The 23,722-nt window shown below is 40.9% G+C and overlaps 3 protein-coding genes across 3 annotated transcripts; all 3 read left to right on the top strand.

Moving 5' to 3' along the window:
• The first annotated feature begins 3,713 nt into the window (after positions 1 to 3,713).
• On the top strand, positions 3,714 to 4,748 carry LOC138584699 (chemerin-like receptor 1). The gene has a single exon (XM_069656995.1). It carries the CDS (start codon positions 3,714 to 3,716, stop codon positions 4,746 to 4,748), a length of 1,035 nt encoding a protein of 344 aa, XP_069513096.1.
• A 3,546-nt stretch (positions 4,749 to 8,294) lies between these two features.
• Positions 8,295 to 11,148, top strand: LOC138583738 (chemerin-like receptor 1). Its single transcript, XM_069655700.1, has 3 exons — positions 8,295 to 8,779; positions 8,813 to 9,266; positions 10,631 to 11,148. Exons 1-3 carry the CDS (start codon positions 8,295 to 8,297, stop codon positions 10,844 to 10,846), a joined length of 1,155 nt encoding a protein of 384 aa, XP_069511801.1. The 3' UTR covers positions 10,847 to 11,148.
• A 2,976-nt stretch (positions 11,149 to 14,124) lies between these two features.
• On the top strand, positions 14,125 to 15,515 carry LOC138584529 (chemerin-like receptor 1). Its single transcript, XM_069656793.1, has one exon. The coding sequence runs from the start codon at positions 14,190 to 14,192 to the stop codon at positions 15,174 to 15,176; it is 987 nt and encodes a 328-aa protein (XP_069512894.1). The 5' UTR covers positions 14,125 to 14,189; the 3' UTR covers positions 15,177 to 15,515.
• Positions 15,516 to 23,722: the final 8,207 nt, after the last annotated feature.

Below are 23,722 nucleotides of genomic sequence, written 5' to 3'. Positions count from 1 at the left end.
AAATGCCCAGATGAATACTAGATCGGCTCGGATGGTTGAGTATGAGACAGGAGCTCACTGGTTGTACTCAACCGCCCCAAAATGCATTGCGGCTATCCAGCTTCTACAATGGCAGAGATGGACCGGAGATCAGACTGGACATACGTAAAAGGTTAAGTCAAGTGATACGGAGAAGACGGCTCTGAGTATGATGCGAACGGCATCCTAATAGTCAGGATAGTAGGCAGTATGCAGTACATACTGTTTGAGTATGTAGTAGGCAGTACGTTAGTGTGCGGTTTCGGACACAGCATTTGTCTTCCCATGTTCCTACACTAGTTTGTTGTCGTCCATCCAGTAACCTTGTTCCCCGTGTTTCCTGTGTGAATTTTCTTCATGGCTCCGTCTGTGTTTCTCACCTGTTTTACTGGATTTAAGTTGGACCTTTTGTTGGACTTTTGGTTCTGCCTTTTGGTTTCCCTTTTTGTTGGTATAAAGACTTTGATTTGCCTTGTGGATTTTGCCCTTTTGGCCTTTTGGTTGATTAGAAGATTTTGCTCCACCCTTTTGTATTTTGAGTTTTTGTTTAATAAATCACCATAGTCTGCACGTGAGTCCTCTCCTTCTTTGTTCGAATCCTCCTAAACGTGACAGTTGGTCTATTGGTTTCCCATCAAGAAACAAAAATGAATAAACAAATAGCCATTTGGTGGTTATTCCCAAAACCTCAAGTTCTCCCTCCATTTGTAGTGGATAGAAATCATAAGGGGCTCCCAGAACTCTGAGTGGGTCAGAGGATAATGTTTAAACAGTCCTAAAAAGGAAACTCTCATTTCTGTGTTGGTCATGCTTTACTTTTTTCGCATGAAAAGATGATAAAGCTTTGGTGCAAAGTGTGTAACAAAGTATTTGTACTTCCGCTTTTAAGCAGATATGAGATTAAAGGTGATGCAATACGTTAGTGTGCTCCTGTCACTCCTGCATTTCTCAGAGAATTCAATTAAGCACTGTTTCATCACACTTCACACATGATGTATGGAGGTCATCCAGTTACCTGGTTCAGTGCTTTTCAGATGGTTATGTATCAAATGCAAAGCAGAAATTTACAAACAGAAGGCAATAATCCATTTTGCAGTGTAACAGTTCAAGTAATGCTCTGTCCTATAGGTCACATGCCTCCAGACTTCAGGGTCAGTAAGGCTAGTTAATTTGTTTTATAGATTTTAACAGTTTGTTTTTTTACCAACTTTACATTCATAGACTTTAGTGACTTACAGTACAACTGGAATTATTCATAAGAAGCATTGACAATAATTTAGCTAAATCACCTTTTACAAACAGGTAATTGGAAGAAGCAAATAGTTCTGAGTAACAATTATGTGTAATGTCTTCAGATACTATAAGATATTTCCTAAAGGAGTTAGATTTACATTATTATTCAACTCAACAACAGTAAAAAAGTGTCCAAAGGCTCAATTATTCTTTGTTTTACTGTTTTGAATATTATGATGTAACATTAACATGTCGATATTTGATACCCCTGATGTTCAACTCTTCAAAGATCCATAAATGATGAAAATATTATTTTGACTGTTTGTACTATATAATCAAAATTCCTGGAAAAAAAGGCTCAAGTTTCATTCACTGAAACATACTGTAGAACAGATGTTGTAATAATGATAATGAATAATAATAAATTGTATAACACACACAATTCGTGATAATACCTCGTGATAGTATTTCTAAGTAGGAAGTCGCCAATCACATAATCTACATTTTATTAATTATAGTATTTTTTTATGACATCATATTATTTAATTTATTTATTTACCAGGAGAGGAAAATGTTTAACCTCATAAAGTATATTTCAACTCAAAGGAGGTTCTCCATTCACCCTCCAGCATTGTGACTCAGGTGCATCTTAAAAAACAGCAAACATCAGAAGCTGAGAGAGATAAGCACTTATCTTTAACTCGCCGCGGACAGGAAATCTGTCTAACAGGAAGGAACATACAGATAACTGACTCCTTCTGAATTAAGCTGTTAATTATAGTAGGCTAATAAGGCTTAGGTTTGAAAAATGTAATTACCTGCAGTGATGGATCTAAATAGATTTTGTTATGTTTATGTGTAAAGCTTTCAAATGGAAAGTGGAAGCCCACTCTTTTATTAACTACTCAACAAACATCACTTCACACAATGGCAAATGCTGCTGTGACTGTAATGTGGTGCAGAGTGAAGAGAGGGGGCATTTAAACTTGTAGTCTTTATGTTCATACATCAATTAAAACAGTCAATGCAGAGCAATTACACTTCAGGAAACATGAGCGCTACTCACATGGGGATAAACACATTATGCAGCTCAGGTCCACATTCAGGCAGTCTTCAAACAGGACCCATGTTCTAGGGGGGAGATGTTTCAGGATGTAGTTCAAAGAAACATGTCCAGAAATAGAAAAGAAAATAGATGTTACACACTTTTCTTGAGGGACTTGGACCCATGATTTAAGTATTTCGTAAATACTTCCACCAGTAAACATTTTCCTTCTAAACGAGGCCCTGATTTGTTTTCATAGCTTTATTAAACAATTAAATTCAAAACAGCAAGGTGCGAAGTAACGATGATGTGATATTTTTAATTGTTGAAAAGTAGTGTCAGTATCAGACTCCGCTGTCATTAAAAGTATGAGGGGGTTATCGGATGAATCTTGTCCGTGTGCTCGTCACGTGACCTCACATATTACAAGATCACAGAGCATCTTGTACATTTGGCACGCAGCTTTCGTTCACGCGCAGTTTGAGGAGGGTGATTTGTGCTGCGGACACATCTTCAACTGAACTTTGGCAGAGGTACCGTTGTTTGTGTTGTCATTTGAATGTGTGCGAGAATAATGTGACGAGACTATACAGAAGTCAATGAGACTTCAGCATCAGAAAAAGGCTTTACGAAGAAATTTACAAAGAAAACAAAGACGAACTCTTTTAAATTAAGAATAGGTCAATCGATATGTTTCAGAGCGGGCTGCTTTCTCAAGTGGTCAATGATTTAATGAAAAAAAACACAACCTATCCGCAACCAGCTTATAATTTAAGCCTATACATTAATTGTTCATAGAATATAATAAATATTCTTTATGTGCATTTAATTACATTTTATTTCAAGTGTTGTTCATACATGAATTCATGCTCATAGGCTTTATGCATCCACTTGTTAAATGTAAAGTTATTACCTCATGGAAACTCAGAAAAGCATTTGTCCCAGGAAATAATAACATGGTTCAACTCTATAAGTCGAGGTCAGCCTGGAAGCATTTTTAAAAGGGGCATTTAGACATTTTTGTAACTTTAGTTTCACTGGAAGTCAAGATTAATATTTGGTTTGGCTTTAGATGGTAAAAAAAACACATCATATAAAAACATAGTGCAAAGTACTCACAATGATTAATGCATGAAGTAACCCATGATCATGATGGCATCTATGTTAACACTAAGTACCGCTTGGCTCTGAACTTCCTATAAGACTGACAGGTCTGATCGCATCTCTGCAGCATCATGTAGGCCTATGGGTCAGTGGGGGGAACTAAACTATAGTTTCAACTGTGGCACAAGTATTCTTAAAATATTGATTCAGAAAAATGTCACAGTATCAAAAGTAGTGGTTGTTACTGTTTGAGGTCTACAAAATATAGATAAACTACATATGTTATGTTTTCATGACAGGTCTCAGGACAAGAATGGAGAAAACTACCACTGCACCTTCATATCACATCAATACATCTGATGGATCTGATAGAAATGACTTATCTGATGAGTATTCTTATCACGATGATTATGCTGAGCTGAGACGGTCTCTCCATATCATGACTCTTTTTTTTTACTGCCTGGTCTCTGTTCTTGGTGTGCTCGGGAATGGAGCGGTTATCTGGGTGACCGGCTTCAAGATGAAGAAAACAGTTAACACAGTTTGGTTCCTCAACCTCGCCGTGGCCGACTTCTTCTTCACTGCACTCCTGTCCGTACAAGTGATTAAACTGGCTTTGGATTTTCACTGGCCTTTCGGGAAGTTCATGTGCAAACTCAACACCACACTGATCACCTTGAACATGTTTGCCAGTATCTATATTCTGGTGGTGATCAGTGTGGACAGATGTGTGGCTGTGGTGTGGCCCGTCTGGGCCAGGAACCACAGGAGTGTGCGTAAGGCGTCCTGTGTGAGTCTGGGTGTTTGGGTGCTGGCTCTGATTCTCAGCGCTCCGTACTTTGTCTTCAGGGACACAGATCTATCAGATGACAAGGTAACCATCAACTGTTTCGACAACTTTGCCCTTTCTGATGACTATGATGAGTCTGTGTATGAGTTGGTAATATTTCGTTTTAAGGCCATGACCATCACCCTCTTCCTCCTGGGATTTGTAGTCCCCTTCACTGTCATTGTCTCCTGTTATGCTGTGATAATCCATCGTCTCAGGAGAAACCGCACCCTGGCCAGGCAGTCCAGTCGGACCTTTAAGATCATCGCTGCAGTTATCACCGCTTTTTTCCTCTGCTGGGCTCCTTATTACATCTTTAATCTAATTGAGCTGGCTTATTTTGTGACCAATTCTCCAACATTATTTATCGTCATCTTCATTGGGATTCCAATAAGCACAATTCTGACCTTCATCAACAGCTGCCTGAACCCACTGCTCTATGTGTTTGTGGGCCAAAATTTCAGGGATATTGTCCGTAAATCCTTCCTGAACATGTTGGAGGCTGCTTTCCAGGAATAGGAGTCTGACTCTCACACTGACACAAACCCAGTGAACACCAGTCAGAGCCAAAGGAGGTCAATGGATACTGAGCTGTAGAACATGAAGAAACAAATGCTGAAACTGTACATAGCATATTATTTGGACACAAATTATTATTTTTTACTTTTGTTGCTTGTTTGTTTTGAGACATTTAGTTTACTGTGGAAACACACAATGAAAAAACACCAATTATCACATTTTAGGAGACAGAGTCAGTAAAATGTCATTTTTGCCTGAATAACCACATATGTGATCAATCAGTTATAAAATTGTTTGCCTTTAAATTCCTATCAATCGACTTATCAGTTGAATAAACAGCACAGCACATTTTGTCTGTGTATTGTATGTGTTTGGTAGATGTTGCATGTGTTCATAAAACACAATCCTTCCTCTGTATAAAAGCTTATTCTAAATGTTAAAGTGTTTTTGTTGTTTCATAAATAAAATTGATGATGACTGTAATGTAGTTCTTGTTTTTATACCATTATCATCCTTATTGAAATATTATACAAAGATCCCTTTTTTCCACTCATGATTTCCCTCTTATAGTCACCACACGACTTTACTGCGTGGTCACTTTTCATCTTTATAATCGCTCTGTAAAGGTGCAGAAAGAGGGTCATGGGTTATCTGATGCCTATTAATAAACCATGATAAAAAAAACAACTAATACCAATCCTATGGGCACAAATATGTGTCAGTAGAAACTGAATTTGAATTATTTATATGTGAATTTTAATTGCTCAACTTGAATAGTTGAATTAAACATCTGAATTTGAATCACATCATTTTAAATTGAATGTATTAGTTTGAAACTGAAGGTTGGCTAATAACCTGAAATACAGATTATCTGAGACACAGTTGATGAGGAATCGCATGCAGATTCACAGCACCCCTTTTTGGCCAATCATGTTTTTGACCATTTCCTTCACTTCTGTGTCTGCCCATACCAATCCCGGGATATATTTATATATCTTGTTAGTCGTTCTCATTTTTATCATAGACTTGGTCAGTATAGAGACAGCCGTTAAACATATAACCTGCATCTGTGCTTTGGCATGTACTGTATTTCATGATGCGTTTTACTTATCAGGTGTATCTCTGAGTAAGGATGTCTTTTCAGAAGAACTTTGACTAAGCATATCAAACAGGATGCTAGAAGAAGGAACATGCTGCAGACACCAGAGACTTGTGCATTTGCTCTGACACTACTATCACTGAAGATCATGCGTGAGAAAAAGAAATATTCTAACTTCACATCTGTTTTGCTTGCAGGTTGCAGTATGTACAAATATGTAGAAACAGTTGATTGTTTGAGTGATATGTTGCTTATTCCATCAGTGAAGAAACATCCTTGTTTCTGTCATGAGTTTCTAGTTTAGTACTGGTTTTGTCTTGTATTTCGGTGTTCAGTTATTTTTTCTTGTTTTGACCTTGTCACTTTGTCTATTGTCATGACTTCTCATCGTTTAGTTTTGTATTTAGTTTATTCTGTGTTCTTGTCAGTATTTAGTCTTGTTTAGTTAAGTATTTCACTTGTGTCTCTTTGGTTCGATCATTTCCTGTTTTACTTTGTCACCTTGTCTTTCGTGTTGGTCCACTTCCTGCCTTTGTGTTTCCCGCTTGTTTGACTATGTGCCCTGCCCTGATTGTTTTCACCTGCCCCTTGATTGTCTCACCTGTGTCTGATTAGCCTCACCTCCTAAGTTTATTTAGTCTTTGTGCTCCCTTGTCTCGGTGCGGGTTCATTGTCATTGTCTGTGAAAACCCTAGGTATGTCTTCCTGTGTTTGCCTGTGTATTATTTGGGATTTTTGATTACCCAGCTCCTTGTGTTATCTCCTGTTTTTGTTGGATTTTCAGTTGGACTTTTGTTCTTATTAAATCATATCAGTCTGCATCTGGGTCCTCACCTTTTTGTGAACAATGAACCGTGACAGTTTTAAACATCATTAGCCGTTGTTTGCAATTGATCCATCGTTGCCCCTGCAGCTTCCTGTTTTTTCCAACCAAATAGGAAATAATAATAATAATAAATAAAAGGTGCAAACAAAAACAAAACGCTGGTTGTTTTGTCTCTTTTACACAAAGCAGCAACACCTCAGTATACAGTCTATGAATAACACTCAACATCTGTCATTTATTTTGAAAGCCAAATGCTCCACCTAGTGGTCGGAGGTCTGAATACAAAGAAGCGTGTCCAGAAATAGAGAAGAAAATAGATGTTACACACTTTTCGTTAGGGACTCGTAAATACTTCCACCAGTAAACATTTTCCTTCTTAACGAGGCCCTGATTTGTTTTCATAGCTTTATTAAACAATTAAATTCAAAACAGCAAGGCGCGAAATAACGATGATGTGATATTTTTAATGGTTGAAAAATAGTGTCCGTATCAGACTCCGCTGTTGTGTTTGCTTTACCTGTTTATTTTTGCAGATTTTAATTCGATAGCTTTCAGAAATGTGTGCCTTCATCATCATTAAAAGTATGAGGGGGTTATCGGATGAATCTTGTCCGTGTGCTCGTCACGTGACCTCACATATTACAAGATCACAGAGCATCTTGTACATTTGGCACGCAGCTTTCGTTCACGCGCAGTTTGAGGAGGGTGATTTGTGCTGCGGACACATCCTCAACTGAACTTTGACAGAGGTACCGTTGTTTGTGTTGTCATTTGAATGTGTGCGAGAATAATGTGACGAGACTATACAGAAGTCAATGAGACTTCAGCATCAGAAAACGGCTTTACGAAGAAATTTACAAAGAAAACAAAGACGAACTCTTTTAAATTAAGAATAGGTCAATCGATATGTTTCAGAGCGGGCTGCTTTCTCAAGTGGTCAATGATTTAATGAAAAAAAACACCACCTATCCGCAACCAGCTTATAATTTAAGCCTATACATTAATTGTTCATAAAATATAATAAATATTCTTTATGTGCATTTAATTACATTTTATTTCAAGTGTTCTTGTACATGAATTCATACTCATAGGCTTTATGCATCCACTTGTTAAATGTAAAGTTATTACCTCATGGAAACTCAGAAAAGCATTTGTCCCAGGAAATAATAACATGGTTCAACTCTATAAGTCGAGGTCAGCCTGGAAGCATTTTTAAAAGGGGCATTTAGACATTTTTGTAACTTTAGTTTCACTGGAAGTCAAGATTAATATTTGGTTCGGCTTTAGATGGTACAAAACACATCATATAAAAACATAGTGCCCATGGGTCAGTTGGGGGAACTAAACTATAGTTTCAACTGTGGCACAAGTATTCTTACAATATTGATTCAGAAAAATGTCACAGTATCAAAAGTAGTGGTTGTTACTGTTTGAGCTCTACAAAATATAGATAAACTACATATGTTATGTTTTCATGACAGGTCTCAGGACAAGAATGGAGAAAACTACCACTGCACCTTCATATCACATCAATACATCTGATGGATCTGATAGAAATGACTTATCTGATGAGTATTACTATTACGATGATTATGTTGAGCTGAGACGGTCTCTCCATATCATGTCTCTTTTTTTTTACTGCCTGGCCTTTGTTCTTGGAGTGCTCGGGAACGGAGCGGTTATCTGGGTGACCGGCTTCAAGATGAAGAAAACAGTTAACACAGTTTGGTTCCTCAACCTCGCCGTGGCCGACTTCTTCTTCACTGCATCTCTGCCCCTGAGTGTGACATACAAAGCCATGGATTTTCACTGGCCTTTCGGGAAGTTCATGTGCAAAGTCAACACCACAATTTGCTCTCTGAACATGTTTGCCAGTGTCTATATTCTGGTGGTGATCAGTGTGGACAGATGTGTGGCTGTGGTGTGGGCCGTCTGGGCCCAGAACTACAGAAGTGTGCGAAAGGCGTCCTGTGTGAGTCTGGGTGTTTGGGTGCTGGCTCTGATTCTCAGCGCTCCGTACTTTGTCTTCAGGGACACAGATCTATCAGATGACAAGGTAACCATCAACTGCTTCGACAACTATACCCTTTCTGATGTCGATGACGAGTCTATGAATGAGCTGCGAATGTTTCGTTTTAGGGCCATGACCATCACCCGCTTACTCTTGGGATTTGTAGTTCCCTTCACTGTCATTGTCTCCTGTTATGCTGTGATAATCCATCGTCTCAGGAGAAACCGCACCCTGGCCAGGCAGTCCAGTCGGACCTTTAAGATCATCGCTGCAGTTATCACCGCTTTTTTCCTCTGCTGGGCTCCTTATTACATCTTTAATCTAATTGAGCTGGCTTATTTTGTGACCTATTCTCAAACATTATATATTGTCATCACCATTGGGACCCCAATAACCACCGGTCTGGCCTTCATCAACAGCTGCCTGAACCCACTGCTCTATGTGTTCATGGGCCAAGGTTTCAGGGTTACAGCTTACAAATCCATCCTGGATGTGATGGAGGCTGCTTTCAAGGAGGAGGTCTCTCGCACATCCACCATGAAAAACAGTCAGCGCAATGAGATGTCAACTCTTAATAGTGAGGTATGAGGCTGTCAATGACATGAATAAACAAATACTTCAACCAACAAATGAGTTGGACAAAAATCGAAGTTGATCCATCAAATTTCCTGTCAAAGTTGTTTTTATAAACTGTAAACATGATCCCAGATAGAATCACTTCTATTTCTGGATGGCTGACTAATTGATCAGATGTCAGATTCTTTACCTTTTAATTAGAGCCACAGTATTTACAATTTGATGGAACAAACTGATGGTAATATTGCAAAATTGTGTATAATATTGCAAAATAAGTTCATTGTAAATTAGTTTTAATGCAGGAAAAAGTTAATGTAAAATGCCAGGCCCAGTTGCCTCTGGGCCATACTTGTAATCTGACTGCATAATCACGATATGACATGCATGCTATTGTGCTATTAAAGCTACGAGTGTGACGCTCTACATAAGTGTGCTCTTTTTCCCCTTTATGAGTATATTCTAGTCAACTACACTCATCAAGTGGGTCAGTCATTAGTCAGTTACAATTTCATTTTAACATTTTCATTAAAAAGTCAGTTCAGCAGCTTTTTCATTCTTTGAAATTGTTCTGAAGATAGTCAGCTCAAAAATTTACTTTGACTGCGATCTTAAATCTGTGTAATGCATTTTGGCTCCAATATTCCTCATTCTGCCTATCCTAAGTCTTGATGGAAGGAAGATTGAAGTTTAACCAGCAACGTCACCTGGGGACTTGCACTCCAGGAAATTTGAGCAAATCCTTGATAGCACACAGACTCGTTACTGATGAGGCAGAGACGTGTAGAATAAGTCAAAATATTTTATTGAAATTAAACAAAGAAAATGTACGAAATAAGAATGGGCTTGAGCTGTAGGGAAGGAATGGGGATGTGAAACAGTAAAAAAATAGGTACACTAAAACTGAGCTAAAATGATAACAATTAAAAGTTGAGAATTTTTAAAAAGTTTGACCTAAAACGTACAGCTGCCAGTCCCAAAGTAAACTAAACTAAACTGAGGCCACTAGGGGGAGGCAGACTACACTAAGGAGGGTGCAGGGGTGCTACCACATACTCACCGCATTCCTCACAGCAAAATATGGTTCAGCCCATTGGTGTCCCACTGCTCTCAACTCATGCATTTGTGGGGGTTCCTCACCACAGGTGCATAGCTTCCTAACAAAGTGTCTCTTAGAGACAAAATGACCTATTACTCAAAAACTAAAGCACGAAACAACTCAATTTACAACAAGTATTTTTAAAGAGATTGAACAATGAATACAAAAGAAAGAGGGGGGCAAAACAGCAGCAGTATTACTCTGTACCTGAAATGAAACACACCTATTAAAATACTAAAGAAAAAAACTAAAGACTGAACATTTTCTTCACCAGGCACAACAAAGACAGTCTATTCAGCAACACGACCAAGGGCCAGGTAAAGGTAAGTCTATAACTGAAATAGAGGGCAGAAGTCTCACTCAATATATTGTAAAAAGGGACAAACTGTTTAAAATGTGTATCATCCCAAAGGCCACCAACACAACCTGCCAGGCAGAAGCAAGAGGCCAGCACAGGCCCCAGGTGCATTTTATAAGCAGGCCTGATTAAGGAGTGGGTGGAGGAGGAGTCAGGGAGAGGGCTGCAGAAAGGGCTGCATTCAAAACAACCAAACTGGTGTTTCTTACCACATTTATATGACTCATCTCGTACTCGTACTCAACCGCCCCAAAATGCATTGCGGCTATCCAGCTTCTACAATGGCAGAGATGGACCTGAGATCAGACTGGACATACGTAAAAGGTTAAGTCAAGTGATACGGAGAAGACGGCTCTGAGTATGATGCGAACGGCATCCTAATAGTCAAGATAGTAGGCAGTATGCAGTACATACTGTTTGAGTATGTAGTAGGCAGTACGTTAGTGTGCGGTTTCGGACACAGCATTTTTCTTCCCATGTTCCTACACTAGTTTGTTGTCGTCCATCCAGTAACCTTGTTCCCCGTGTTTCCTGTGTGAATTTTCTTCATGGCTCCGTCTGTGTTTCTCACCTGTTTTACTGGATTTAAGTTGGACCTTTTGTTGGACTTTTGGTTCTGCCTTTTGGTTTCCCTTTTTGTTGGTATAAAGACTTTGATTTGCCTTGTGGATTTTGCCCTTTTGGCCTTTTGGTTGATTAGAAGATTTTGCTCCACCCTTTTGTATTTTGAGTTTTTGTTAATAAATCACCATAGTCTGCACGTGAGTCCTCTCCTTCTTTGTTCGAATCCTCCTAAACGTGACAGTTGGTCTATTGGTTTCCCATCAACAAACAAAAATGAATAAACATATAGCCATTTGGTGGTTATTCCCAAAACCTCAAGTTCTCCCTCCATTTGTAGTGGATAGAAATCATAAGGGGCTCCCAGAACTCTGAGTGGGTCAGAGGATAATGTTTAAACAGTCCTAAAAAGGAAACTCTCATTTCTGTGTTGGTCATGCTTTACTTTTTTCGCATGAAAAGATGATAAAGCTTTGGTGCAAAGTGTGTAACAAAGTATTTGTACTTACGCTTTTAAGCAGATATGAGATTAAAGGTGATGCAATACGTTAGTGTGCTCCTGTCACTCCTGCATTTCTCAGAGAATTCAATTAAGCACTGTTTCATCACACTTCACACATGATGTATGGAGGTCGTCCAGTTACCTGGTTCAGTGCTTTTCAGATGGTTATGTATCAAATGCAAAGCAGAAATTTACAAACAGAAGGCAATAATCCATTTTGCAGTGTAACAGTTCAAGTAATGCTCTGTCCTATAGGTCACATGCCTCCAGACTTCAGGGTCAGTAAGGCTAGTTAATTTGTTTTATAGATTTTAACAGTTTGTTTTTTTTACCAACTTTACATTCATAGACTTTAGTGACTTACAGCACAACTGGAATTATTCATAAGAAGCATTGACAATAATTTAGCTAAATCACCTTTTACAAACAGGTAATTGGAAGAAGCAAATAGTTCTGAGTAACAATTATGTGTAATGTCTTCAGATACTATAAGATATTTCCTAAAGGAGTTAGATTTACATTATTATTTAACTCAACAACAGTAAAAAAGTGTCCAAAGGCTCAATTATTCTCCATTCACCCTCCAGCATTGTGACTCAGGTGCATCTTAAAAAGCAGCAAATATCAGAAGCTAAGAGAGATAAGCACTTATCTTTAACTCGCCGCAGACAGGAAATCTGTCTAACAGGAAGGAACATACAGATAACTGACTCCTTCTGAAGTAAGCTGTTAATTATAGTAGGCTAATAAGGCTTAGGTTTGAAAAATGTAATTATATAATGGATCTAAATAGATTTTGTTATGTTTATGTGTAAAGCTTTCAAATGGAAAGTGGAAGCCCACTCTTTTATTAACTACTCAACAAACATCACTTCACACAATGGCAAATGCTGCTGTGACTGTAATGTGGTGCAGAGTGACGAAAGGGGGCATTTAAACTTGTAGTCTTCATGTTCATACATCAATTAAAACAGTCAATGCAGAGCAATTACACTTCAGGAAACATGAGCGCTACTCACATGGGGATAAACACATTATGCAGCTCAGGTCCACATTCAGGCAGTCTTCAAACAGGACCCATGTTCTAGGGGGGAGATGTTTCAGGATGTAGTGCAAAGAAACATGTCCAGAAATAGAAAAGAAAATAGATGTTACACACTTTTCTTGAGGGACTTGGACCCATGATTTAAGTATTTCGTAAATACTTCCACCAGTAAACATTTTCCTTCTAAACGAGGCCCTGATTTGTTTTCATAGCTTTATTAAACAATTAAATTCTAAACAGCAAGGTGCGAAATAACGATGATGTGATATTTTTAATTGTTGAAAAGTAGTGTCAGTATCAGACTCCGCTGTCATTAAAAGTATGAGGGGGTTATCGGATGAATCTTGTCCGTGTGCTCGTCACGTGACCTCACATATTACAAGATCACAGAGCATCTTCAGAGCACATTTGGCACGCAGCTTTCGTTCACGCGCAGTTTGAGGAGGGTGATTTGTGCTGCGGACACATCCTCAACTGAACTTTGGCAGAGGTACCGTTGTTTGTGTTGTTATTTGAATGTGTGCGAGAATAATGTGACGAGACTATACAGAAGTCAATGAGACTTCAGCATCAGAAAAAGGCTTTACGAAGAAATTTACAAAGAAAACAAAGACGAACTCTTTTAAATTAAGAATAGGTCAATCGATAAGTTTCAGAGCGGGCTGCTTTCTCAAGTGGTCAATGATTTAATGAAAAAAAACACCACCTATCCGCAACCAGCTTATAATTTAAGCCTATACATTAATTGTTCATAAAATATAATAAATATTCTTTATATGCATTTAATCACATTTTTTATTTCAAGTGTTGTTCGTACATGAATTCATGCTCATAGGCTTTATGCATCCACTTGTTAATTGTAAAGTTATTACCTCATGGAAACTCAGAAAAGCATTTGTCCCAGGAAATAATAACATGGTTCAACTCTATAAGTCGAGGTCAGCCTGGAAGCATTTTTAAAAGGGGCATTTAGACATTTTTGTAACTTTAGTTTCACTGGAAGTCAAGATTAATATTTGGTTCGGCTTTAGATGGTAAAAAAAACACATCATATAAAAACATAGTGCCCATGGGTCAGTTGGGGGAACTAAACTATAGTTTCAACTGTGGCACAAGTATTCTTACAATATTGATTCACAAAAATGTCACAGTATCAAAAGTAGTGGTTGTTACTGTTTGAGCTCTACAAAATATAGATAAACTACATATGTTATGTTTTCATGACAGGTCTCAGGACAAGAATGGAGAAAACTACCACTGCACCTTCATATCACATCAATACATCTGATGGATCTGATAGAAATGACTCATCTGATGAGTGTTCTTATCACAATGATTATGCTGAGCTGAGACGGTCTCTCCATATCATGACTCTTTTTTTTTACTGCCTGGTCTTTGTTCTTGGTGTGCTCGGGAACGGAGTGGTTGTCTGGGTGACCGGCTTCAAGATGAAGAAAACAGTTAAAACAGTTTGGTTCCTCAACCTCGCCGTGGCCGACTTCTTCTTCACTGCACTCCTGTCCGTACACGTGATTAAACTGGCATTGGATTTTCACTGGCCTTTTGGGAAGTTCATGTGCAAACTCAACACCACACTGATCACCTTGAACATGTTTGCCAGTGTCTATATTCTGGTGTTGATCAGTGTGGACAGATGTGTGGCTGTGGTGTGGCCCGTCTGGGCCCAGAACCACAGGAGTGTGCGTAAGGCGTCCTGTGTGAGTCTGGGTGTTTGGGTGCTGGCTCTGATTCTCAGCGCTCCGTACTTTGTCTTCAGGGACACAGGTCCATCAGATGACAATGTAACCATCAACTGCTTCGACAACTACACCCTTCCTGATGTCGATGACGAGTCTATGAATGAGCTGCGAATGTTTCGTTTTAGGGCCATGACCATCACCCGCTTACTCTTGGGATTTGTAGTTCCCTTCACTGTCATTGTCTCCTGTTATGCTGTGATAATCCATCGTCTCAGGAGAAACCGCACCCTGGCCAGGCAGTCCAGTCGGACCTTTAAGATCATCGCTGCAGTTATCACCACTTTTTTCCTCTGCTGGGCTCCTTATTACATCTTTATTCTAATTGAGCTGGCTTATTTTGTGACCTATTCTCCAAAATTATCAATCGTCCTCTTCATTGGGATTCCAATAAGCTCAATTCTGGCCTTCATCAACAGCTGCCTGAACCCACTGCTCTATGTGTTTGTGGGCCAAGATTTCAGGGATATTGTCCGTAAATCCTTCCTGAACATGTTGGAGGCTGCTTTCCAGGAAGAGGAGTCTGACTCTCACACTGACACAAACCCAGTGAACACCAGTCAGAGCCAAATGAGGTCAATGGATACTGAGCTGTAGAACATGAAGAAACAAATACTGAAACTGTACATGGCATATTATTTGGACACAAATTATTATTTTTTACTTTTGTTGTTTGTTTGTTTTGAGACATTTAGTTTACTGTGGAAACACACAATGAAAAAACACCAATTATCACATTTTAGGAGACAGAGTCAGTGAAATGTCATTTTTGCCTGAATAACCACATATGTGATCAATCAGTTATAAAATTGTTTGCCTTTAAATTCCTATCAATCGACTTATCAGTTGAATAAACAGCACAGCACATTTTGTCTGTGTATTGTATGTGTTTGGTAGATGTTGCATGTGTTCATAAAACACAATCCTTCCTCTGTATAAAAGCTTATTCTAAATGTTAAAGTGTTTTTGTTGTTTCATAAATAAAATTGATGATGACTGTAATGTAGTTCTTGTTTTTATACCATTATCATCCTTATTGAAATATTTTACAAAGATCCCTTTTTTCCACTCATGATTTCCCTCTTATAGTCACCACACGACTTTACTGCGTGGTCACTTTTCATCTTTATAATCGCTCTGTAAAGGTGCAGAAAGAGGGTCATGTGTTATCTGATGCCTATTAATAAACCATGATAAAAAAAACAACTAATACCAATCCTATGGGCACAAATATGTGTCAGTAGAAACTGAATTTGAATTATTTGTATGTGAATTTTAATTGCTCAACTTGAATAGTTGAATTAAACATCTGAATTTGAATCACATCATTTTAAATTGAATGTATTAGTTTGAAACTGAAGGTTGGCTAATAACCTGAAATACAGATTATCTGAGACACAGTTGATGAGGAATCGCATGCAGATTCACAGCACCCCTTTTTGGCCAATCATGTTTTTGACCATTTCCTTCACTTCTGTGTCTGCCCATACCAATCCCGGGATATATTTATATATCTTGTTAGTCGTTCTCATTTTTATCATAGACTTGGTCAGTATAGAGACAGCCGTTAAACATATAACCTGCATCTGTGCTTTGGCATGTACTGTATTTCATGATGTGTTTTACTTATCAGGTGTATCTCTGAGTAAGGATGTCTTTTCAGAAGAACTTTGACTAAGCATATCAAACAGGATGCTAGAAGAAGGAACATGCTGCAGACACCACAGATTTGTGCAATTGCTCTGACACTACTATCACTGAAGATCATGCGTGAGAAAAAGAAATATTCTAACTTCACATCTGTTTTGCTTGCAGGTTGCAGTATGTACAAATATGTAGAAACAGTTGATTGTTTGAGTGATATGTTGCTTATTCCATCAGTGAAGAAACATCCTTGTTTCTGTCATGAGTTTCTAGTTTAGTACTGGTTTTGTCTTGTATTTCGGTGTTCAGTTATTTTTTCTTGTTTTACCTTGTCACTTTGTCTATTGTCATGACTTCTCATTGTTTAGTTTTGTATTTAGTTTATTCTGTGTTCTTGTCAGTATTTAGTCTTGTTTAGTTAAGTATTTCACTTGTGTCTCTTTGGTTCGATCATTTCCTGTTTTACTTTGTCACCTTGTCTTTCGTGTTGGTCCACTTCCTGCCTTTGTGTTTCCCGCTTGTTTGACTATGTGCCCTGCCCTGATTGTTTTCACCTGCCCCTTGATTGTCTCACCTGTGTCAGATTAGCCTCACCTCCTAAGTTTATTTAGTCTTTGTGCTCCCTTGTCTCGGTGCGGGTTCATTGTCATTGTCTGTGAAAACCCTAGGTATGTCTTCCTGTGTTTGCCTGTGTATTATTTGGGATTTTTGATTACCCAGCTCCTTGTGTTATCTCCTGTTTTTGTTGGATTTTCAGTTGGACTTTTGTTCTTATTAAATCATATCAGTCTGCATCTGGGTCCTCACCTTTTTGTGAACAATGAACCGTGACAGTTTCAAACATCATTAGCCGTTGTTTGCAATTGATCCATCGTTGCCCCTGCAGCTTCCTGTTTTTTCCAACCAAATAGGAAATAATAATAATAATAATAAATAAAAGGTGCAAACAAAAACAAAACGCTGGTTGTTTTGTCTTTTTTACACAAAGCAGCAACACCTCAGTATACAGTCTATGAATAACACTCAACATCTGTCATTTATTTCAAAAGCCAAATGCTCCACCTAGTGGTCGGAGGTCTGAATACAAAGAAGCGTGTCCAGAAATAGAGAAGAAAATAGATGTTACGCACTTTTCGTTAGGGACTCGTAAATACTTCCACCAGTAAACATTTTCCTTCTTAACGAGGCCCTGATTTGTTTTCATAGCTTTATTAAACAATTAAATTCAAAACAGCAAGGCGCGAAATAACGATGATGTGATATTTTTAATGGTTGAAAAGTAGTGTCCGTATCAGACTCCGCTGTTGTGTTTGCTTTACCTGTTTATTTTTGCAGATTTTAATTCGATAGCTTTCAGAAATGTGTGCCTTCATCGTCATTAAAAGTATGAGGGGGTTATCGGATGAATCTTGTCCGTGTGCTCGTCACGTGACCTCACATATTACAAGATCACAGAGCATCTTGTACATTTGGCACGCAGCTTTCGTTCACGCGCAGTTTGAGGAGGGTGATTTGTGCTGCGGACACATCCTCAACTGAACTTTGACAGAGGTACCGTTGTTTGTGTTGTCATTTGAATGTGTGCGAGAATAATGTGACGAGACTATACAGAAGTCAATGAGACTTCAGCATCAGAAAAAGGCTTTACGAAGAAATTTACAAAGAAAACAAAGACGAACTCTTTTAAATTAAGAATAGGTCAATCGATATGTTTCAGAGCGGGCTGCTTTCTCAAGTGGTCAATGATTTAATGAAAAAAAAGCCTATACATTAATTGTTCATAGAATATAATAAATATTCTTTATATGCATTTAATCACATTTTTTATTTCAAGTGTTGTTCGTACATGAATTCATGCTCATAGGCTTTATGCATCCACTTGTTAAATGTAAAGTTATTACCTCATGTTGTAACAATCCTAAACCAAGGATACTCAAATGCAGAGAAAAAGTCCAAAACACAAAAATCCAGTAGCAGGAAAACTACTTTACTGAAAACATTCAAAGGTAATACACAGGAAATCCGTCAGCAAGGGCAGAACAATCCAAAATGGGCAATCCACAAAAATCAAAATCCAAAAATCCAAACAGGGTTCAAAAACCAGGCAAGCAAACAATGATATCAAGGCTAGACAACATGAACACACGAGGGTGACAATGACAATCTGGCAGAGGGTGAGTGGAAACACAGGGGTATATATACAGGCTGGACTAATTACCAATGGGATACAGGTGTAGGGAAAAAACTGGCGGGAAACTGAACAAAGGCAGGAAGTAACACTAGACATGATACACAAGCACCAGGATACAAAATAAAAACAGGAAGTGAACACAGATCAAATTAAAACAAACAGGTTACACAGAACATTACAGTACCCCCCCCTCAAGGGACGGCTCCAGACGTCCCAGGTTGATCAGGGTGATGCCGTTGAAAGTCTCTGATAAGTGTCTTATCAATAATGTCTCTTGAAGGGACCCAAGACCTCTCCTCAGGTCCATATCCCTCCCAGTCAACAAGGTACTGAAGTCCACGGCCACTGCGGCGGACCGCCAGCAGGCGCTTTACAGTGTAAACAGGCCCCCCATCAATAACCCGGGGGGGTGGAGGGGGTCTGGAGGAGGGAACCAGAGGACTGGTTCTGACGGGCTTGACCTTGGAAACATGGAAAGTAGGATGAACCCTCATTGTCCTCGGGAGCTTGAGCTGGACTGCAACTGGGTTCACTATTTTAGAGATGGAGAATGGGCCAACAAACCTCGGTGCCAACTTGCGTGACTCCAGGCGCAGAGGGAGATCTCGGCTGGAAAGCCAGACTCTTTGACCCACCCTGTAGCGAGGAGCTTGAGAACGGTGCTTGTCAGCTGACTGCTTGTACCGCCTGGAGGTGCGAAGGAGAGCTGCTCGGGCTCTTTTCCAGGTTAGGTGGCAGCGACGCACCAAGGCCCGAGCTGATGGAACAATGACCTCGCCCTCTACTTCAGGAAACAAAGGTGGCTGATATCCATACACACACTGGAAAGGAGAAAGACCTGTGGCAGAGACAGGGAGAGAGTTGTGAGCATATTCTACCCAAACCAAACGTCTGCTCCAGAGGGAAGGTTCTTGGGATACAGCACAGCGGAGTCCTGTCTCTAGCTCCTGGTTGTAACGCTCAGTCTGACCGTTGGACTGGGGGTGGAATCCAGAGGACAGACTAGCCGTAGCCCCGATTAGTCTGCAGAACTCCTTCCAAAACCGAGAGGCAAACTGAGGGCCCCGGTCCGAAACATCCTGTGGGAGCCCATGCAGTCGAAAAACTTGAGCTAACATGACCTCTGCCGTTTCCTGGGCAGAGGGTAGCTTAGACAAAGGGACAAAATGAGCCATTTTGGAAAATCTGTCCACTATGGTGAGAATAACTGTTACCTGCTGATGGAGGCAGTCCAGTGACAAAGTCTAAGGAGATGTGAGACCAGGGTCGCCGGGGAATGGGCAACGGGTGGAGCAAACCAGGAGGCCGCAGGTGGGAGGTCTTATTCTGGGCACAGACAGGGCAGGCAGCTATAAACTCCTGGACATCCTCCTTCAGCGTTGGCCACCAGAAACGCTGTTGAAGGAAACTGATGGAGCGAGCGACCCCCGGGTGACAGCTAAGGTTAGAGGAGTGCCCCCACTGCAGGACCCGTGGACGGAGGGCGGGCAGGACATAAAGCCGATTTTCAGGACAGGTTTCAGGAATCTCCTCCCCCTCCAGCGCCTGGGTGACCTCGTCAACTATGCCCCACGTCACTGCTCCGATGACACAGGAGGATGGAAGAATGGTGGCAGGAGTTTCAGGGGTCTCCTCTCGCTGAAACTGCCGGGACAGGGCATCTGGCTTGACGTTTCTAGAACCAGGACGGTAAGACAGGGTGAAATCAAATCGATTGAAAAATAGTGCCCACCTTGCTTGACGAGAGTTCAATCTTTTAGCAGTCCTAATGTATTCCAGGTTCTTGTGGTCAGTCCACACCAGAAATTGCTGTTCAGCCCCCTCCAGCCAGTGCCTCCACTCTTCCAGAGCCAGCTTGACGGCCAGTAGCTCCCGGTTGCCCACATCGTAGTTCTGTTCAGCAGGGGAAAGTTTTCTAGAAAAGAAAGCACAGGGGTGAACCTTGTTGTCCTTGGGGAAGCGTTGGGAGAGGACCGCCCCCACCCCCACATCAGAGGCATCAACCTCGACGATGAACTGGAGCTTGGGATCTGGCAGGGTGAGTATGGGAGCAGAGCAGAACCGCCGCTTGAGGGATTGAAAAGCCTCCTCAGCTTGAGGGTTCCATGCGAACCTGATCTTAGGGGACGAGAGAGCATGGAGAGGGGCTGCAACAGAACTATAGTTCCTAATAAAGCGTCTGTAGAAGTTAGCAAAGCCCAAAAATCTCTGCAGCTGCTTTCTATCAGTGGGGACAGGCCAATCAGTGACAGCACTAACCTTATCAGGGTCCATCTTGAAACTGTCAGGTGCCACAATGAATCCCAAGAAGGAAACAGAGCGTTGGTGGAACTCGCATTTTTTCTGCCTTGACAAATAGTTGATTCTCCAGCAACCGCTGAAGAACCCGCTGGACGTGTTGCACGTGCTCCTCCTCAGACTTAGAAAAAATCAAAATGTCATCAAGATAAACAAAAACAAATGTGTTTAACATGTCTCTTAGAATGTCATTAACCAGGGCTTGAAAAACTGCTGGAGCATTAGTGAGACCGAATGGCATGACAAGATATTCATAGTGGCCACTAGGAGTGTTAAATGCAGTTTTCCATTCATCCCCCTCTCGTATGCGAACTAGATGATAAGCATTCCTTAAATCCAATTTAGAGAAAATGGTAGCTCCTTGTAAGAGTTCAAATGCAGAGGATATGAGTGGAAGAGGGTACCTGTTCTTAACCGTGACATTATTCAGGCCTCTGTAGTCTATGCAGGGGCGTAACGACTTGTCCTTCTTATCCACAAAAAAGAAACCTGCTCCAGCAGGAGAGGAGGAGGGACGAATTATACCTGCAGCCAGGGAACTCTGGATGTACTTGTTCATTGCCTCTCTCTCCGGGGCAGACAGGGAGTAGAGACGACCCTTCGGAGGAGAGGCCCCAGGGAGGAGGTCAATGGTGCAGTCGTAAGGCCGATGCGGAGGTAAGGAGGTAGCCCGGGACTTGTTAAAGACCTCCTTTAAATCCAGATAGATGGGAGGGACACAGGAGAGATCTGGAAAGTCTGAGGGGTCAGAGCTCTTACTAGAGATACTGGGTGAAGCAGAAACAAGGCAGGATGAGTGGCAAAACTTGCTCCACCCCAAAATTAGTCCAGTTGTCCAGTCAATGTGTGGATTGTGTCTTTTTAACCAAGGATGACCCAGAACCAGTGGACATTCAGGCGAGTCAATTATTAAAAATGAGAGCATCTCTGAGTGATTACCTGACATGGTTAGACTCAAAGCGGGAGTGCGGTGGGTAATACGGCAGAGTCGTCGGCCATTCAGGGCGTTGGCCTCCCGAGGACAAGGCAGAGGTTCGAGGGTCAACTGAAGCTGTTTAGCTAGTCCCCTGTCCATAAAGCTTTCGTCAGCTCCTGAATCAACAAAAACTGCTAGCTCCAGAGAACACCCAGAAATGGTCAAACAAGCGTGAGATGAAGGTCTGGAGGGATTTAAAGAAGTTGAGGTTTGACTCACCAATAACCCCCGCTCTATTGATGAGCCCTGTCTTTTACTGGACACACAGCCAAGAAGTGACCCAACTGGCCACAGTAGATGCACCTTCCCTCCTTAAGACGGCGCTGACGTTCCTCTGGGGAGAGACGAGTGCGTCCCAGCTGCATGGGCTCCTCCCGTCCACCGGGAAGCACTGTAACATTGTTCTGTGGCATAGCAGGAACAGAGAGAGGAGCAGGAACGGATGAGAGTGTAGATCGCTCCCAGCGGTCTGGTGGTCTCCGGACAGCTCGAGCCTTCTCCAGTCTCCTCTCATGAAGTCGGTTGTCGATCTTTATTGCTAGGGCCACCAAAGAGTCAAAGTCAGGGGGCAGATCTAGTGGAGCCAGGTGATCCTTAATGTCCTCAGATAAACTATGTAGGAATGTATCTGATAGAGAATTCTCATCCCATTCGCTCTCTGCTGCCAAGGTGCGGAAGCGAATAGAATGATCAGCAACTCAACTGTTTCCTTGACGCAGGGCCAGCAGCCCCCGAGCTGCCTCTCTGCCAGGAGTGCAGTGGTCAAAAACTTTGCGAAGGGCATCAGAAAAATTCCTAACAGTACTGCATGACAGGGATTGCTTATCCCACTCCGCTGTAGCCCACTCTCTAGCTCTTCCTGTGAGGTGAGTTATAATGAAGGCTACACGTGAACTCTCCGAGGGATAAGAGTTAGGTTGCAGTTCAAAAGTCATTGAGCACAGAGACAGGAAGGAGCGACAGGTAGAGGGATTACCATCATACCTCTCAATGTTGGGAAGACGGGGCTCCGGTCGAAAAGATAGCTGAGCTGCCTGGGGCAAAGGAGAAGGCTGAGCAGGGGGAGTAGGCGTAGAGGGTCTCAGGAGGGTGAGCATCTGTTGCATCTGAACGGAAAGCTCCTGAAACTGGTTGGACATGGCAACTTGAAAAGTGTCTTGTCGCACATGTAGTTCATGCACGCCACCCACGAGAGAGGACAGCTGCTGCTCATGATCATGAAGTCTTTTCCCTTGAGCACGGAGAGCCAAGCGAACAGTGTCTTCCTCTGCTGAGTCTGTCATGGCCAGATTGTACTGTAACAATCCTAAACCAAGGATACTCAAATGCAGAGAAAAAGTCCAAAACACAAAAATCCAGTAGCAGGAAAACTACTTTACTGAAAACATTCAAAGGTAATACACAGGAAATCCGTCAGCAAGGGCAGAACAATCCAAAATGGGCAATCCACAAAAATCAAAATCCAAAAATCCAAACAGGGTTCAAAAACCGGGCAAGCAAACACAATGATATCAAGGCTAGAAAACATGAACACACGAGGGTGACAATGACAATCTGGCAGAGGGTGAGTGGAAACACAGGGGTATATATACAGGCTGGACTAATTACCAATGGGATACAGGTGTAGGGAAAAAACTGGCGGGAAACTGAACAAAGGCAGGAAGTAACACTAGACATGATACACAAGCACCAGGATACAAAATAAAACAGGAAGTGAACACAGATCAAATTAAAACAAACAGGTTACACAGAACATTACACATGTAAACTCAGAAAAGCATTTGTCCCAGGAAATAATAACATGGTTCAACTCTATAAGTCGAGGTCAGCCTGGAAGCATTTTTAAAAGGGGCATTTAGACATTTTTGTAACTTAAGTTTCACTGGAAGTCAAGATTAATATTTGGTTTGGCTTTAGATGGTAAAAAACACATCATATAAAAACATAGTGCAAAGTACTCACAATGATTAATGCATGAAGTAACCCATGATCATGATGGCATCTATGTTAACACTAAGTACCGCTTGGCTCTGA

This window comes from Semicossyphus pulcher, unplaced genomic scaffold, assembly GCF_022749685.1.
Source record: "Semicossyphus pulcher isolate SPU_LCO1_2020_fin unplaced genomic scaffold, fSemPul1.0.p SCAF_9, whole genome shotgun sequence".
NCBI lineage: Eukaryota > Metazoa > Chordata > Actinopteri > Labriformes > Labridae > Semicossyphus > Semicossyphus pulcher.
Note: the sequence above shows the minus strand (reverse complement) of the source record. Positions and strands in the feature narration are given on the sequence as shown.